At 32.3% G+C, this 18,977-nt stretch overlaps 2 protein-coding genes across 2 annotated transcripts; one reads left to right on the top strand and one right to left on the bottom strand.

Moving 5' to 3' along the window:
• Positions 1–1,196: 1,196 nt before the first annotated feature.
• Positions 1,197–6,069, top strand: LOC125838843 (uncharacterized). The gene is made up of 13 exons (XM_049517873.1): positions 1,197–1,425; positions 2,318–2,394; positions 2,477–2,557; positions 2,763–2,891; positions 2,967–3,053; positions 3,455–3,508; positions 3,640–3,730; positions 3,807–3,877; positions 3,962–4,031; positions 4,186–4,238; positions 4,859–4,952; positions 5,080–5,177; positions 5,865–6,069. The coding sequence occupies exons 1-13, from the start codon at positions 1,341–1,343 to the stop codon at positions 5,952–5,954; spliced, it is 1,080 nt and encodes a 359-aa protein (XP_049373830.1). The 5' UTR covers positions 1,197–1,340; the 3' UTR covers positions 5,955–6,069.
• An 853-nt stretch (positions 6,070–6,922) lies between these two features.
• On the bottom strand, positions 6,923–12,677 carry LOC125838839 (peroxisomal fatty acid beta-oxidation multifunctional protein AIM1-like). The gene is made up of 18 exons (XM_049517868.1): positions 12,563–12,677; positions 12,107–12,178; positions 10,848–10,910; positions 10,707–10,763; positions 10,550–10,617; positions 10,382–10,463; positions 10,240–10,295; positions 9,851–10,138; positions 9,573–9,659; positions 9,276–9,450; positions 9,054–9,175; positions 8,744–8,907; positions 8,371–8,625; positions 8,120–8,241; positions 7,827–7,948; positions 7,576–7,724; positions 7,326–7,464; positions 6,923–7,227 (listed from the first exon to the last, which is right to left on the bottom strand). The coding sequence occupies exons 1-18, from the start codon at positions 12,657–12,659 to the stop codon at positions 7,213–7,215; spliced, it is 2,133 nt and encodes a 710-aa protein (XP_049373825.1). The 5' UTR covers positions 12,660–12,677; the 3' UTR covers positions 6,923–7,212.
• Between the last annotated feature and the right edge of the window lie 6,300 nt (positions 12,678–18,977).

The following is an 18,977-nucleotide window of genomic DNA, read 5'->3' as shown; positions in this document are numbered from 1 at the left end:
ACATCTCTGATCAGGGTGAGGAAGGTGAGGAAGAGGAAATGCTGGATTGTTGTTTTGCAATTGCAGCTAGGAATGCAGATATTTCTCCTAGGCAACAACGCAACAACAAAACGAAGCATGAAAGAAATTAAAGCATAGTTGGGATGGTAAAGTGACTGAGGAATTTGTTCCAAGGCAACTACCGATACGACTTGCAAAGCAAAATCATATGACAATATCAATAACTTCAACACGATTCAATAAAGCCAAGAAGTGATGCACTATCAACTGTTATTGGACATATTTGAAGAAGAAGACAAGAGAAACATATTTCAGGTTCCTTTAGAAGGCCAATCTATCTTGTTTAGTTCATACATTCGTAAAAGGAAGTTTGAGGTTGATAACTCAACTTTCTCCTTGGCCTTTATGATTTTTCATTACTTGAGAATCCTCACTTGTAATATCATCATAGTGTGTATTATAAACTTGGTGATGATCATAGAATATCTAGTTCTCTCTAGCTCGTATTTTCTTCATGGTTGTTAATTAGTAGAGGTTAGGTACCTCATTAGGATTGGTAAGGTAAGGTCTAGCCTTCCTTAATTGTACTTATTCCTATTGAAATTTTTTTATGATTGTTATTAATAAATTTTTTATATTTAAAAAAAATAAAAATTGACTCTCGTGATTGTAATTTATATAGTTAAATTAGTACTTAGCAGTGATGTTTGTAGATCTAAATATAACAAACATAGTTATTATTGAACATACCTAAAGAGGAATCGTTGTCCTCGTCGACATCAAATAAATAGTAAAATTTATTTTATGAAAAAAGTTTTCAAGTATTAATACTTTTATCATTGAAAAAAATCATTATTTTATATATATATATTTACGTGACAAGCTAATAAAAAGAATTGTAGTTCATCCATTTATGGATGATCTAAGTTTGTATAATATTATTTTGGATAAATTTGAAGTTAACGGGGATGACAATGTTAAAAATAATAGTTATAATTTCCTTGTAAATAAGGAAACGGTCCATTTTGATATGTGTTTTCACAAAATCCTTTTAATATTTAGGGTTTCAAAAAATGTCTATTTTGATGCCGAACTCTAACCTACTGCGTCTTCCAAAATAATCTAACCAACTTTGACATATAGCGTCAACATATAATAATTTTAATAATTGTAATGATCATATTACAGTAAGATTCGGACAGATGCATTTTGTTGGAAAGTTCCAATTTTGTTCTTCGCTTGCAGTACATGTATGCAAATTAAAAAAATAAAAGCAAGTAATTACTCTATTTATTAGTCCAAAATCTTGACTTGTTTTTCAGCTCAACTGATCGGGATCCATGGCGACGGTGGAGACAGACGACGCTGCTGCGGGGCTCCGATCTCAGTTCCTCCAAGTCCTTCGTAGCCGTCGTCCTTCTGAAGGTCTCTTTTTTTTTTTTTAATGATCTGGTCTACGAATCGATTGAAGTTTTGGGGATAAATTGCATTTGAACTTTACTGCTATAATGACTGTCAAGCTTTTAACTTTTTGAATCATAGTTCTTAGTCAATTTAGTGCTGTCATTGTCAATCGATTCCAGCATTTGTATTTTCCCTTTTTTCTGCAATAACCTGTCAAAATTAGTTGCCTTTTTTTCTTTCCGCATTTTGTTCGTTCTTAGTATGATTGCTGTACGAATTAACCATTTCCACCCATTTTTCTGGGTTTGGGGATGGGTGGCAACTTCCAGTGTTCATTAATTTTTTATTTTTTTTCTGTGTGTGTGGAGGAGGGGTCTGATTTTGGAACTGAACTGGGGAATAATTGATAGAAGGGATTATTTAGAAACGGAAGACTAGAATGGAACAGAAAAGTGTAGCAGCTGAATGATGCAAATCTGATTAGATGGTTGCAATTCTGTAAGATAATTAAGCTTGGGTTCATTGGAGACTGAAATTGTGAGTGGTGGAGAGTTTTGTTCTAATCTTGTTTCGTGGAATGAGAGGATAGAGGAAGTAGAAATGACTGTCAAGGATGAGAAGAGATGGGAGGATGACATTAGTAGTTTACTTGGCAGGAATAATGAAGCTGAACTCTTGTACAATAACGGTACTGTAGTAGCCCTTTCTGGTAGCAAGAGTGCATCTTGAGATCATCAGTTCTATCTCTTGGTAGATTCAATGAATTACTGTCAAAGTTGTGTCTTTTTATTTCTTTATCTCTTGGGTGGTAATTAAGAAGTTTTATTGTCTGGTCTAGTTCCTCCCTGTTGCCTACTTATATTTTGGATGTTAAATTAACAAGCTTGTAAATGCTTGGTCTAATTCTTTCCAGTTCCACTATCTGTAATACCGGGAAAACCTGTGAAGGATCCTTTCTTTCAGGAATCTCCAAAGCCAACCTTCAGTGAGGTACAAAACTACTATGATTTCTTTGTACTGCCAATTCTATACTCCGGAGACTTCATTTTAACATTTTTATCTGAAAATACAGGCAATGGCATCATGCCCAAAGGAAGATATACCCAATTTTAAGGAACTGCTTCAAGAGGAAAATTTCTACCTGACTACTGAGGTGATATGATTTTAGAAGTATATTTCGTCGATTAATCTACTTATTAGTGTGTAACCAAATTCCGTTTATTAAACGATGTACCTCCTGAGTAGTCGAATAAGCATTTAGATGATGATCTTCTGACTTCTGAGATGTGGTTACTTTTGTAATAATCTATTTGAGATATGACTAAATTAGGTAGCTGTAACTCTCTTACTGTTTGCAGGAAGGAGGGCAAGGGCTCTTGCCTGTATTGGTATTGAGCATGAAAGAAAGTGAAAAGAAAAGGAGGCCTACTATTGTTTTCCTGCATAGCACGAACAAATGCAAAGAGTGGTTGAGGCCATTGCTTGAGGTGACATCTGTTGTTTTCTTCAATATTCTTGAGTTCTCACTACAATGGAGTATCAAGGATAATTTTTTCTTTTAGGGATATGCTTCAAGGGGATATATTGCTGTTGCAATTGATTCTCGATACCATGGAGAACGTGCGACCAGCATCACAACCTATCGAGATGTTAGTATTTTGCCTTTTGCTTATGTGTATATTCAATTAGCTGATATAGAAAAGAACTTTCCTCTCCGGATGCTTATGCAACAGTGGGCTATCCAAAATTTGTGATATGTAGTTTTAAATCATGTTATGGATATGGTGAATAGATGATACCGCTGGCTTTTGGTTGTTTGATGATGGAGTTTCTGTTTGAACTCTAGCCCATGAAAGGCCTGAATATAGACAAATGGGAGTAAGCTAAACACGGGAAATACTTTCTCTCACAATTGGCTTCACAATAAGAATACTCTTTTATGAGTGGTTTTTATAATGAGAATAAGTAATGGTGATCCAATCAATTATGCTTGAATACTACTATACATGGTTGACTTGATCTTGCTAACATCTTCTTTTCTGTAGTACAGTCCCTAGTGTCATCATGGAAAAATGGAGATACAATGCCATTCATATTTGATACGGTAATAATTAAAAAAACTAACCTAATTCTACCATTTGAGAAGCTTGGTGAAATTTTGTTGTTATTCTCGAACTGCCATGATGAGTAGTTGATATATGGGGCTCTGAGCATATCTTTTGCTGAGCTTTGAAGGTTTGGGACTTGATAAAACTGGCAGATTATCTTACTGAGAGGGAAGATGTTGACCCATCAAAGATAGGAATCACTGGCGAGTCTCTTGGAGGTTTGACAAGTGAATTAGGAAATTTACATAACAGTATCTGAAAGAACATCAGATTCAAATACTTTCTGCCTTGCAGGTATGCATGCTTGGTTTGCTGCATTTGTTGACACTCGCTATTCTGTGGTTGTCCCTATAATTGGTGTTCAGGTACCTCATGTTAAGTATAATAGGATCAGTGATAGATTTTAATTGATACAAGATTATGATGAGAATATCGAAATGAGGTTGTAGGGTTTTGGATGGGCAATTGAGCATGATAAGTGGCAAGCAAGAGTTAACAGTATCAAGGCTGTCTTTGAAGGTGAACGCAACTCCAAGAACCTTATTAGTTGGATCAGCTACTTTACTGTTGTCTATATGCTCCCCATCACATCTGACTCACTTGTTTGTTACCAGCTACTTTAGTGCTGCATATAGGGTTCTTTACTTATCTGTTTTAGTTATTTTGTTTTCAGAAGCACGTGCTGATTTAGACAAGAGTGCAATTGATAAAGAAGTGGTTCAGAAGGTTAGGCTGATAACTTTCATGTTTAATTTTTTTTTTCATTCATGCATGATGAGAAATTCAAATACTGTGGTCTTCCTGTTCCTTCTCAAGATTATTTAAGAGGCATTCATGTGATGCGAGGTTCGGCAGACTCCGAGCTATATATTGATACACTAAAATAAGGTATAGGATGGGATATGTACATTACTGATTAAATTTGGGGGAAGGGGCAGCAGTATGTGGTCTTATATTATTACATTCTAGGTAGGCTAAAGGAAGTTTTATTGGAGCAAACCTGAGCTATATGTCGTGGTTGCAGCCTTGTAAAATTAATCACTTCCATCAAAAACTTGAAATAGAAAAGTTCATTCCTCCAGGTATTGTCTGTCTGACAGCATTATAAACATTCATCACTATTTTGGTAGTACAAGTTCGTGTTACAGTCTTAGGAGTTATGGGAACTGATTGATCTTAGATTTAGAAAAGATTTGAGTTCATAGTCCTAAATGTTATACTTGTGATGCTTCTTGCGATTATCTTTATAAGTTGAATATCGGACATTGTTAAAATCTATAGCACGCTTCTCAAATGTTGTATTTCATGGAACTATCTGATGTTTACTTAGTAGCATATCTCACCAGGTCTGGGATAGGATTGCCCCGGGTTTGGCGTCTCAATTTGATGCACCATACACAGTTCCAACTATTGCACCACGCCCGTTACTGATTTTAAATGGTACAAGAATCTACATATCTTAAATAATGACAAAAGAATTCGTTACATTTATTACCCTTCAATCATCATGTGCTCTTTTCCTTCTCTTGCTGTTTAAAGGATAAGTCTACTTTTCCAAATATTGTAGGGGGAGATGATCCTCGTTGCCCACTAGGTGGCCTGGAAATTCCAGAATCAAGAACTCTCAGAGCTTGTAAAAAGACTAAGTGTCCTCAGAATTTTAAGGTACAAAGCTTACCTCCAGCCTGCTTTTTCTGTGAAAAGAAACAGAAACTTTTTTCCTTACTTAGCTGTCATTAAGTATGAGTTTTGAGGACCTTAAAGGAACCAAATGAACATATTATGGTATGAACTCACAAATAACTGATTATGAAGTGGATACTGCTGCAATTCAGTACTTGAATCTAAAAATAACATGTTTAAATTTCCTTTTTTATAAAGTTATTTCTATGAAACTAGGGAGTGGAAGGGTAAGACTCAAAGGAGTAGTGCGAAACTATTGTGTGGGGAGACTCATACTGATGTCATTAAACCATAAGCCTTCGTGGTTGACCTGTTTCAATTACTTTTGAGGACCTTTTAATTTTTTTCCCTTTTCCATTCACTTCATTTGGGATAACTTTGTCTCCAACTTGTTCTTTCGGACTTTTCATACTCTTTACTTCAATCCGCTCAGAACTGTCACTTTGTAAAAATCTAACCGAATTAGTTAATCAAATCTCTAGAATAATGGCTTTCCTAATACCAACTGGTCTTTTAGTTCTTGGATTTTACTTCTCTGTTGCAACTTGGAAGTAAATATCTATTTCTTGCAACTAGCATTGCTGAAGAACATGTCCTTTAATTTACTACCTTCTTTTTTGGGTGATCAATCTTCTTAGGTTCTGAAATGCTTGTTCTAATAATTTTCAGCTGATAGCGCAACCTGGAATTGGTCATCAAATGACACCATTGATGGTAAAAGAAGCAAGTGACTGGTTTGACAGATTTCTTAAAGTATAATCACCAGTGTACAATAAAATCTTGAAGGATAGCTGCTAAAGCTTGCAATTTGTATTATTTGCTTGTATTTGGACTTCCATTTCTTTTTATATTATGACGACTATGTTTTCCACGAGGGGTGTATTTTTGGACAGAAGAATAATTCTCCAGAGAAGTTTGAGAATTTAAGGAAAATGGATGTCTACAAACCAAATTGTTCTTTTTTTTATGGTGACATTGGCATAATTCAGTGTAAGACAACTTCGATATATATATTAGAGTCCAACTAAATTCGAATTCGCATTGGAAAGTTCTATATTTGGGTAAAGTGCTTCCTACACTCATACTATTAATGATTTTCTTACACTCATACTATTAATGATTTTCTTGTTGGATACTTGATCCTCTTGTAAAATTGAAACCCTACTCAAGTTTAACACCATTAATAGTTCTAGGGGAAAGTTGCCTTTGGTGTTCCCTTTTTTTCTCAACTCTGTCTATTTGTCCATCATCTTCAGTTTCGGATTTTCTGCCATCACGTGGATACTCCCACCATTCCAATTTACGTGACACTGTTTAACTAGTTACGAAGTTTAAGAAAGAAACACTTTTTTTTTTAAATTGTGGTCCAAAACAAATATTTGTGTGGTTATAAATTATTTTGTTAAGGGTAATAGGAAAAATTTAATGTTAAGTTTTTTTCTAGTTATAGATTGATAACATTCTCTTTGAAATCGACTAAAAAAGAATGTGTGCTATCTAAATTGGGACACAGAGAATACTAGTTTTGGTTGGATGAATAGTTGATATACATGGTTAAAATTACTCTTTATGTTTTTACGTAGCTGTTGAACCCCCTTTGCCTAGTTTTCATGTTTACTTCTTTCGATTTTGAATCCCTTAGTGAAAATTTTGGCTCGGCTACTCGTCCATTAGGAAAAGTTCAGCCTACATTAAAAGGGAATACTTTGAACAAAAGGAACTTTGAGAAACTTTGGGATACTGCATTCACCTTTTCTCAGATGATTACATTATAGAGCCAACACTGGAACCATACAGTTTGGCTTCTTTTACATCTACCATCAACTAACTTGAGGGAAAAGAATTTCGAAACAGTTAAAGAAATCAAGCCTAATTGACTAACTGATTTTACATAATGAAACTCCTATCTAATCCCAGTGCAAACCAAATTTCACTCCTTATTTCCAAGCAAATAATTCAGCATGATCGCGTTCCTGCTGCTTCTGCATTTGATTCTATGATAGTATCTGTAGTTAGGTCAACACGATCCTCCCTACGATGCATCATGAAGGACGAAGGACGTCAATGAATTGAACAAATAAGCTATGACATATAGATGAAGATGAACAAGAATGGTTACAATATCCTTACCAAGGGTAGACCTTTTGCAGCTTTCTGTTCCAAGAATGTTGATGGCTTAAAGAAATCACCATAGGCCTCATACCAACCTTTTAGCTTCGAGTATATGTACTCACATCCAATGGTATCAGCCCAAAACATGACGCCTCCACTGCATAGAATATAGTCATACAGTCATTACAATATGTTCAATAGCTAGTACGTACAGAATAGACGATGAATTATCTACATAGAGGTGGCCTGATTTCTGCTTTCTACTTACGTTTCTGAAGGAAATTTGAATCCATGGACAGATGCAATGTCAATATCAGATGCTCGGACAACTATTCCTTCCTCAATAACTCGACAAGCCTCATTCACCACTGGAAAGAAAATCATTTCTAGAATTTCTTCATCTGTCACAGATATTGGCTGCAGAATCACACATAACAAAATCATGTTAGCCTTGTATCACTCGAACATGAACAATATAGCATTGTTGTTACGCGTGAATTTTAATCAGCTGTAACAGACCTTTCCAGCAGGAGCAATATTAGTAAGTCTCATAGACTCCTCAACGATTTGTAGCACAGAGTGATCAGCTTCTGGCTTGCTTCCTTTATTATACGTGTAATATCCTTTACCATTCTTCTTACCTACGACGTAATACATATACATTTAGAAAACCAGACCACTTTAAAGGAGTCATTTAACTTCTTAAATTGAAACTTACATTCCCTTCAAAATTCTGTTTCCTTAAATTTGAATTTGAGAAATGTTATCAAGCCAAGAGTTAAGTGGAAAACATAAATGTGTTTGTTCAGTACCTTCCCGTCCATTTTCTACCATTAGTTGAACCAATGGAGACTGAAAAGCGCGGTCTGGATAAGCAGCAACAAACTCTTCTACACCAGCCAAAAATATACCATAGCCGGTAAGATCCTGAAGCCTGCATAACATAATATACTAAAATGTTAATATGAAGTATGAACAAAATTGGTGTAAATACACAGAGGTGCAGATATATTGTGTATGCTCATGTCAAGATGAACAATTTTCAGTCTAGAGAAAAACTTACTGAAAAGGACCAAGTCGCATGCCAAACTCAGTGATAACGCGGTCAATTCTGAAGATATCAACGCCTAAATTTGCCAACAGGTCTGGTCCTTGCATATAAGGGAAGAAGCTCCGGTTGACAGCAAAACCAGTACAATTTTTCACTACAATGGGGACTTTCTTCAAAATCTTGGTGAATTTTATAACATCAACAATTACTTGTGGAGAAGTAGTTTCCGTCCTCACGACTTCCACCAGAGGCATCAAATGTGCAGGACTTCATCCATGAAAAGAAACAAAAATGAAAAACAATAATTAAGCAACAGAATAAGTCATGAAACAGTAATAGTATATACTCTCAGAAGGCAAAAAGTCTGTATAAAATTGAACCTCACCTGAATAAATGTATCCCCAAAATGCGATCTTGGCTACTTGTTCTTTTCCCAATCACATCAAGACTAATTGTAGATGTGTTTGATGCAAAAATGCACTCTGAAGTACAAACTTTCTCAATATCCTCAAAAATTGATTGTTTCAGAGACACATTCTCGTTAACAGCCTAAAAGAGAGAGACATAGATTTCATCAGAAATACCTTTAATATGCATTAGCTACAAGGATACGCGAAAGACATCCAATATGAAAATAAAAATAATGATTCAGCATGGTAACTAAGAGGAAGAGGTGGTAAATGTATTACTATTACCTCAATAACCATGTCGACGTCTTTCAAGTCTTCATAGTCTAAAGTTCCTTTAAGAAGAGACAAAGTCCTTTTCATCTTATCCTGATTCAGCTTTCCTCTTGTTACAAAGCCTTGTAGATTTGCTGCAACACAAATAGCATAACAATAATTCAGACTTGACTTAATAGAACAACATGCGGAACATTACATTATACAAAGTTATTCAACATGTTATATACTAACCTTCTACTGATTTCAAAGCTTTCGATAAATATTCATGGTTAATTTCTTTAAGTACAACACTAATGTTGCTGATAATGAGAGCTGTAGCAATACCAGATCCCATTAATCCACCACCAACAACTGCAACTTTTTCTATTCTCCGAGGCTTAAGCCCAATATCAGTAACACTTGGTACCTGTAAATTGTATTTATCACTTTGTTAGACTACATTGTAGTAGGCCCTAGAAACAGCTCCAATTTCTTTGTCCATTCTTAATTAGACATGAATTTATGGCCTAATATCTATCGGAAACTGACCTTTGTTGTTGCACGTTCGGATAGAAATGCATGAAGAAGACCTTTTGCAGTATTTGACAACACTAGCTCTTTAAATACCTTATCTTCCTGCAATTAGTTACACATTGATTATAAGGAAGAAGCAAACAAAGTTACTCGGAAGGAAATCGTAGAAATCACCATAGCAACTATAGGAAATAAATGTTTCCCATGTCCTAACTGAATGATTAGGGGGGAGAGATATGAAGTCATTGACATATCAAAGCAAAATACATACGTAATGCCATAAGATTGTTCACCTTAAGAACACCAGCATATCCTCCAGCTACAATACCTTCTTCGATCACATCAAGACAGGCTATATAACGAGGCACTGTATAACGTTGTCTAGCACTTTTCAGTATCTCAAGTGACTCATCCTTAGGTCCAAGTTTATCCGTCTTTTCAAGAGAATTACAATTTGGCTGGCGGCCTTCAACAATGTCAAGTGCCCAACACCGAGCAACTATCAAGAGCTCCTCTGAAGAGACAATGGCATCAATAAGACCCAACTCCTTCCCTTCTTCAGAAGTTATAGTCTTGGATGACTGTTCAATATTTACACAAAACTTCAGCTTCAGCAATCTTTACATTACCATCTAAACTACGTACAACGACTGATTACATAGCGTATGCTACCTACACTTACCATCAACATATCAACAGCCTTTGAGGTCCCAACTAGCCTTGGAAGCCTTTGAGTGCCTAATAACACATGTCCAATTAGTTTTCCAAACTTAAAACAGAGAGGCCTACCAAATCATAAACATATAAGTATAAAAGAAATGTACCTCCACATCCTGGAATAACTCCAAGCTTCAGCTCAGGTAAACCAAGATCACATTTTGGCGTGGCAATTCGAGCACTACACCCCTACACAATTTATAAACAAATAAATTAAATTTTGAGAAACATTGAATTATAATGAAATGAAAAAAAGTAGAACAGAGTGAACAAACCATAGCCAACTCCAAACCACCACCAAGAGCAAATCCTTGAATTGCAGCAACAGAAGGCTTCTTTCCATCTATATATAATAATATGATCACCAAAGTTTTGGTTACATAATCAAATTACTACTACATATTAATTACCAACTTTAGATTATGAACATACTTTCGATTTTATTAACCACTAGACCAATCGATGCATCGGGTAGAAGTGATATATCTCCTGAAATTTTAAAATTAGGAAAAAACTGGTTAGCCAACATTAGGTACGTACATTAGTTGATCAAATAAGTGAGGTAAAATTTACCATGCTTATGAACATTCTCCATAACACTGATGTCCAAACCTCCACAAAATCTACCATTCGCACCTATAAACATACAAATTTGAGGACGACAAACAAATTAAAATGGAAGTGTTAATCTAGCACAAAGACATTAGCAGCTCATAAATATCATAACAATAGAAGCTATGATGAACAAATTTGAACATTAGATTTACAATACTAATCTGTTTGACACTTTTGCTTATTGGCATTAACTTTAAACAATTATCTGATATTTTTTACTAATTTTGTAGATAATCAGAGAACAAAAGGATTACTCTATTGTAAATTTTCATTCCATGTGAAAATATTAGTTAAAGTCCGGGAAAATGCATAAGTACCCCCCAACCTATGTTCGAAATCTCAGAGACACACCTAACCTTTACTAAGGTCCTATTACCCCCCGAACTTATTTTATATGTAATATTCTACCCCTTTTTGGCCTACGTGGCACGATCTTGTGGGCCTAGCGCATGTTGACAATTTTTTCAAGGATAGTGCCACGTAGGCCGAAAAGGGGTAGAATATTATAGATAAATTAAGTTCGGGGGGTAATAGGACCTTAGTAAAGGTTAGGTGTGTCTCTGGAATTTCGGGCATAGGCTGGGGTACTTATGCATTTTCCCGTTAAAGTCCACTATAGTTGACTCTCTTTTTTTAAAACTGGTAGTCACTACTTAAGGGACCACTAAATTTGACTATTAGAAAATATAAAATTACTACAAATAGTGTGGCAAAACTTGCCAGAGTTTAAAATAGTTGGGTCATGAGCCATGACCTATTTATTGACTTGATTCAATGTGCTAAAACCAAAAATGATCCATCATCACGTCTAATTAATGTTTTCGTATTTCAATTTATTTCAATTTGGCACAAAATTAAAAAAAGTAAAAACACATTTTGAATATTACTTGTGATCTAACATTAAAGATATATCAAATGTATCAAAATATCATTTAATTTTTCAGTCTTAGACATATCACGTGAAAAGTTGAAAGTCACTTGAAACTAAAGAGTAGTCAAATGAATTGAAACAGAGGGAGTATTTTGAAGCAAGCGTAAATGCTATTCTATTCTATCGTTACTCAGGCATGGGATTTTTTATTTTTTCTTTTGAAAACTACATTGTATAGCCGTCCATCGAAATAATAGCCAAAAACATATTATTTTTTTTGTATATTATTGTATAATTTACATAAAATATACACTAACGTATATTTTTTTGTGAGAGCAAAACTTACCAGAAAGAACAATGGCCTTCACATTATCGCAATCAATAGCCTCTTGATAGAATCTCTTCAACTCCTCAATTGCTATTATATATTCATAAATCACACTTAATAACATTAACAGAAGGATAAAACAAAGGAAATAAAAAGCAAATAAGCAAAAATGTACTTTCTCACTGAAAAAAAGAAAGAAGATAAAGATAAATATTTTGTTTGGATTACCTTATTTTAGATGTTTTTAAATCAAAATAGCTATTAAGCAGTTTTAGAGCGTTTGGATAAAATTAAAAAAAAAGTACTTATAAGCACTTGTTTTAAAGTTAAAATAACAAAAATAAATTAAAAAATCAGAAGTTAGAATTTCTAACTTATAGTTTTGATTTATAAGTCAAAGCCAAAAGTCAATCTGAACGGGCTTTTATTGTTAGAAATTTTTTTACTGAAAGTAAGAAGGAAAAAGGAAAGAACCTGTGAGAGTTAAGGCATTAACAGGTGGATTAATCATAGTGATAACAGCCACACCATCATTCCCAATTTCCATATTGATAGAACCCTTATTTGCCATTTCTTCTATATATAGTAATTTCCTATATATAATTCAAAAACACAAATTTGGTAAGCTCTTTATTTCATTAGAATAGCTTTACAACATGTATTGACACTACAAAATACTTGCTCGGTTCGCTTTTACTTGTCCAGTACTTCAGATCACTCATTTCAAATCATTACTCAAGTCCATATAAAGACTATATACACTAACTAATATGAGTATCATTTACTATTATTTCTTATAGAATGTGTAAAATTTTATTTATGAACAAATAAAAACGAACGATAAGGATATATATTATTATTATTTTCAAAATGAAGAAAAAGAGGGAGTAAGCAAGGCTACAAGTGTTTTTGAAATGAATGAAGAAGAGAAAGTAGACCTGTGCCTTCTAATTTTTTGTGGAAGCTGTGTGATTTGATCAAGGACGAGTTTGTTATGTGAGTGAGTGCTCTATTTATATGGGAAGAAGAGGGCCACTCAAGTTGGAAAAAAAATAAATAGCCAACCAATCTATTGGCAGAGCTACCAATATAGACTGAGCCTTCACTTGTCTTATCAAGAACCTTGGCGGAATCAAAAAAATTTATTCTAAAAGGATTATAATATTTTTAAGAAAATATATATTATATATATAAATAAAATTTGAGAAAAATATTAAAAACACCTCAAAATTTGGTGTGAATTATTAGTTTCATCTTTGAATATTGACGGTCTAAAAACATTCCTTAACTTGACTAATTGAACTTAAATACACCCTCAATCTTGCAACATGAGTGAAATACATCCTTAAATTCTCGTCAAGTCTAGAGGTACAGTTTTCAACACTTCCCTTGGTTTTTTATCAAGAGTCTCATGCTCCTACAAAAGTTTGAGACCACTTGCTATGTCATGTGACAAATCGATGGTATATCTAAGTTTAATTAGTCAAGTAGAGGAGTATTTTTAAAAGTGTCAATAGTTCAGAGATAAAACTAAAATTTGTCCCAAGATCAGAGATGTTTTCAATACTTCCGTATTAAAATTTTGATATTACTTAACATGTCGTGGAGCCTAGCACGCCGATCTAGAATTTAAAATTATTGAACGCTAAAAGGGCTATATTCTCCTATTTGTTTAATAATTTCCCATGTGTGCGAAGAATAGTAAACGATTTTTGTATACTGCACCAGCACCACTTATGTTATAATCAGATTTAACAGTGTTTGATTAAAATAATACATACATAATGATATGTTAACTTTTTGTCCCTAACAACTAAAAGTTCAAAATGAATGAATGAATGAATGACATACTTCAAAATAGTTAGGAGTATTAATTATTAATTAGTACATAATGATAGAAGTAGTTGGGGTCTTGGGGAGTACAAAATTCATACGTACGCCTACTTTATTAAATTAATAGAGTAATTGTTTTCGTGTAAATTTTCCAATTAATTACACTATTTTCTCTAGATGTACACATGTGGTTTTTTTAAATTTATAAACAAGTATATATCTGCCCCTCATCTATAATTTGGCGGCTTCATTCATCTAGACTTTATTATTGTGTATTCAAAGTTTGCTTCTTAATTTTTAAATGTAAAATTTACATATATTTAAAATTAATATAAATTGTCTTATGAGTTGCTCCATATAATTTTTATCTAAAAATAATAATAATAACAATTATCAGTGTTTTAAAAGGCGAGGGCGTGTGGCGGAACGTTTTACTTATCATAGAGAGAGGTGTAAGCCTCGAGACGTTGGATGTAAGCCCTATGGATCTTTAAATTTTTAATTTACAACATATAATATAAAAAAATATTTTTTTTTGTTTTTGGAGGGAAGGGGGGGGGGGGGGTGCTGATAGTTGTGGGTTAAAGAAAATGAAAATTTTCAAAAATAAACTTTTAATTTTTTATTTTTTTTTGGAAAGCGGGGATAGGGATAGTCAAGAGTTGGATAGGGTAAAGAATTGAAAAAAATTAAATTTGAACTATTTTTCAAAAATAAAATTTTTGGTTGTTAATTTTCTTTTGTTGGGGGAGGGCCTAGTTTGGTTGTGGGGAAGGGGCAGGGTGAGGGGTAAGGACAAAATAAATTAATTTTTTTAAAAAAAGAAAATTTTAAAAAAATTATTTTTTTTGAATGGGGAGGGTCGGGGTACAGAGTGAGGTAAGAAAAAAAAATTATAATTTGAGAAAAATAAGTTTATTTGAAAAATATTTAAGTCAATCAAACATGAGAAAATTAAGAAATATTTTTTAGAAAGAGAGATGAAATGAGTAAAGTAAAAAAGACAGTAAATAAAAAACAAAAGTCAAAGGTATTTTTATATTTTTGAAGGCAAATTTAGGTGATTTTAGAGCCAAAATGTTATTATTGTCATTTGCACCATGTCCCGGCATTCGTGCCAAAAATCGATTGTGCCATTTAGTTTTACCGTTCATTTTTAGTCTGGTTAAAACAAAAATATATCTTGTCAATAACAAAAAAAAAAAAAAAGAGCAAGTGGTCCTCTCATTTTGTCAATCAACTCTAGTTTTCCTTATTGTAATTCGTTTTTAGTATGTTTAAAACAAAAATATATCATGTCAATCAAAAAAAAAAAAAAAAAAGTAAGTGGTCCTCTCATCTTGTCAATCAAATCTAGTTTAATACTCTTTTTATATAATTTGATAATATTGAGAACAAAATATAAAGAATGAAAGAAGTAAAAAAGGACAATTATTTTTACATCTTTTTTATGTCAATAAAAGGAACACACAGTTGATATAACAAAAAAGGGTAAAAGGTTGTCAAATGCACTCTGGGCTTATTTTTATTTATCCACTATATTGAAAATATTTTCTTGCTTTTACTTTTCACTTTAATATATCAAGATTTGTTTTTTAAAAAAAAATTACTCATAATATGAATATTATATATAGAGTATGAATATGATAATATTTTACCTTTAACATTAATTACTTATTTCAAATTATAATTAACATGGTTCTTGACTTATTTATATCACAATAATTAACAACTTTAAATATCTAAAAATCATATTAAAAATTAATTAATTATCCAAATTTTATTTATATTACATAAATTAAAATTAAAATAATACGATAAATATTAAACTCATGTTAACACGATATCAATGCAATGTCTCCGAGACTTGTCTAGTTGTTGAGGTTTCGTTTTCAGCCAGAGTGCGTTATCGGTTGTATCCAATATGTTGTGGCTGCAATTGCACAAGAGTTTGCGGCGAACACAAATATATTTTTCGTACATTATAGGTGCCGACTCAACAACATAGAATCGACTCATTATCTTTACTTGTATTATTGTTTTTAATACTTTTAATTCAAAAATAAATAATAACACAAAATTATAAAAATACATCAATAGTTTGAAATAATTACATACATGATAAAGAAACTCATAGAAAATAAAACTTCTAACATTATTAGACAAGTATAAATAATCTAATATCTTAACTTTCTAATAATAAAAGAATCATTATTTCTAAAAAATATATTATTATTATCATACTATATGATCTACCCCTAAAAGAAAATAATAATGAAAACTTATTATTATTATAATAAAAAGATCACTCCATCATGAATAAAATTAAAATTACATTTAAATAGCTAAATAAAATATGGAAATTTTGAGGCATATGACAAAAACATGATGACCAATGATAAGTAAAAAAGTAAAGTCTAGCTATGTATTTTTAAAAGAAATGTTACGTAATACATAAATCACCCTCACAATGCTACCAAATAGTAAATATGTGATACCACAACTTGTTATTTGAGTTACTCTCAATATTCTTATTTCTATTGATTAAAAACTATTAAGTATAATTCATTTATTCAAGAATTATGAGGGTCAACAATGTTAACTAAAGAATTTAATACATAATTTGTGTAAGATCTATATTAGGCGAGCCCCGAGCGTTGAATTGGGCGTGTTTTGGGTGTACAATCAAGCGCGTAGGGCGTAAGTCTTACAGAACTAAGCCTCATACGAGCTCCACCTCAAGATGAGTCTCAACAAAATCTTTTAAAACAGTGAAAACAACTAATAATTTTGATTTTGTGATATATACCAATGAAAATCTTTCAATCAATAGGTCACTTTTTATGGGTTATTTGGTTTGAGAAATAAGGGATTACCACTTTGAAATTAAATGGAAATGAATGAAAGAATATTTAATCGACCCATATTAAATCTGAAATTTTGGTTCTTCAAAATTAACTTTTGTCACGTTTGGTAGAATTTCTTATTTTAAGATAAACAATATCATAACTAATTATATCATAATTATAATGTTATTTTTATCCCATCATTCTATACGGAATTAATAACATTTTCAAAATTGATATCCCAGGATCAAATACCAAAATGATACATTTGTCCTCCTCCAAAGTTCTTTAAAAAGGTTAAGGTTAACATTTAATTTAAAATAAAAGGTATATCTCACTTTAATATCTAATTTAAACCAAATGTATCTTTATAGTATACCTAGTATCCCTCATTTTCAGTTCAATAAACAAAACCTCTACTTAATGAAGAAAAAAACATCTAAAAAATATATCCACTAGACGCTAAAAATTATGAGAGAGAGAGTATATTGCCATCATGATAGGAAAGTCAAGCTAATAACAAAGTAGGAAGTTTCAGATTAATAAGCTTGGTCCTACTTTCTCTATGCAAAATTTAATTAAAAAAAGTATATAGTTCATTAAAAAGAAAAATATGCTCCTTTGACTTTTTTAATTTTTGGGACTCTTCTTTATGATCTATGAATTATTGGTGCCAATTGCCAACTATTGTGAGACTTGTCTGTATCAGGTGTATAGAGAAAAATTAATGGAGTTATAATTCTACCCTTTGGATACCATATATAGATTCTTATTTTTAATTTGCTTATTAAAAAGGAACAAATATTTAAATTTTGATTTGTGTAATGGTTCAGATTTAGACTTCTTTAATAATTAGGATTAAATATACTTCTATATATCCTATATTTAATTGATTCAACTATATATATATATATATATATATATACACTTTTATTTGTCAACGATTGAGCTTTTCAACTTTTTCTTTTACTAGAGAAAGGGTCAATTCGTTCTTGAATTATGACAAATTGTTCATATTTGCCATGAATATTTCAAAAATGTACACATTATATTTTTTTTGTGCATTATTTATCATCGCTATCGATCACCGGCGTAACAACTCCACTACTTGAAGGCCATATATTGTTAGTACTTTATTCCGATGATTTTCACATTATGAACAAATAAAAATCGCCACATTCTTTAATTGATTTTTTTTTAAAACTATTTAGGTTCTCTTTACTCTCTATAAAAAAAAATGAAAATCAAATTAAAACTTACTTTTTAGATGACTGTATACTTGCTACGAATTGTTCCTTGGTATTCTTATTTATAAATTGTTCTACCTTGATTCCCTCTTCTCAAATTGTTCTTGATAAAAAAAAATATAACATGAAAAATGGTACTGCTCATCACGAATAGTCTTTTGACCTTACATTTTGAGACAAATTCCATTAATGGAACTTTTTCTTTAACACACACTTTGAACACAAATAATATATAACAGCATATAATAAATGTAATTAATTAATGAGATGTTGGTGGCATGGTGTGAACCATGATGATAATCTAAAATTTAAGCGTTTTGAGACAACAATACACTTCTAACTACTTCTTACTAATTAGATTATGTCTCAAAACACTCCCTTAGCTTGTGTGTGAACTCAATTTATTTTTCTTTGGTCAAACACCCGATATATCTTCTAAGGTGAGACAGGGCGGAGTTGCTCGAATGGTAAACACCCCTCACTTCCAATAATCTTATTGTGAGTTCGAGTCAACAAAAGAGCAAAAAGGTGGAAGCTCCTATGAAATTGGTTTTAAAAAAGAGACAATAATACATATCTAACTACTTCTGTCTTTAATTTTACTTTATATTAATAATATGTAAAGAGAATAGGACTTGGATGTAACTGAACCACAAAATCCAAATCATTAGGTGATCATGATTATCTAAGGCGCCATATAAACAAACGATATGCCACTCATTCTCTCGACCGATGTAGGACCTTAACATTGATCATGGTTCAAAGACCTAGATAATTAAAGTGCAAAAAACATATATAATGTGAGAACTAGGGGTGTCAAAAATGAACTCAAATATAGATAACCCTCTCAGAATTTTAATGGTTGGGCTCAAGATAATTTGAATTGGGTTCAATCTCAACTCATTCAAGCTTAACTCATTTTAAGAGAATCCTCAATTGAGCCCAATTCAATCTCTAATTTCG

The sequence above is a fragment of the Solanum verrucosum genome, unplaced genomic scaffold, assembly GCF_900185275.1.
Source record: "Solanum verrucosum unplaced genomic scaffold, falcon-dt-bn FXZP01000182.1, whole genome shotgun sequence".
Classification (NCBI taxonomy): Eukaryota; Viridiplantae; Streptophyta; class Magnoliopsida; order Solanales; family Solanaceae; genus Solanum; species Solanum verrucosum.
The sequence above is the reverse complement of the archived record's forward strand: the minus strand, read 5'-3'. Positions and strand labels throughout refer to the sequence as shown.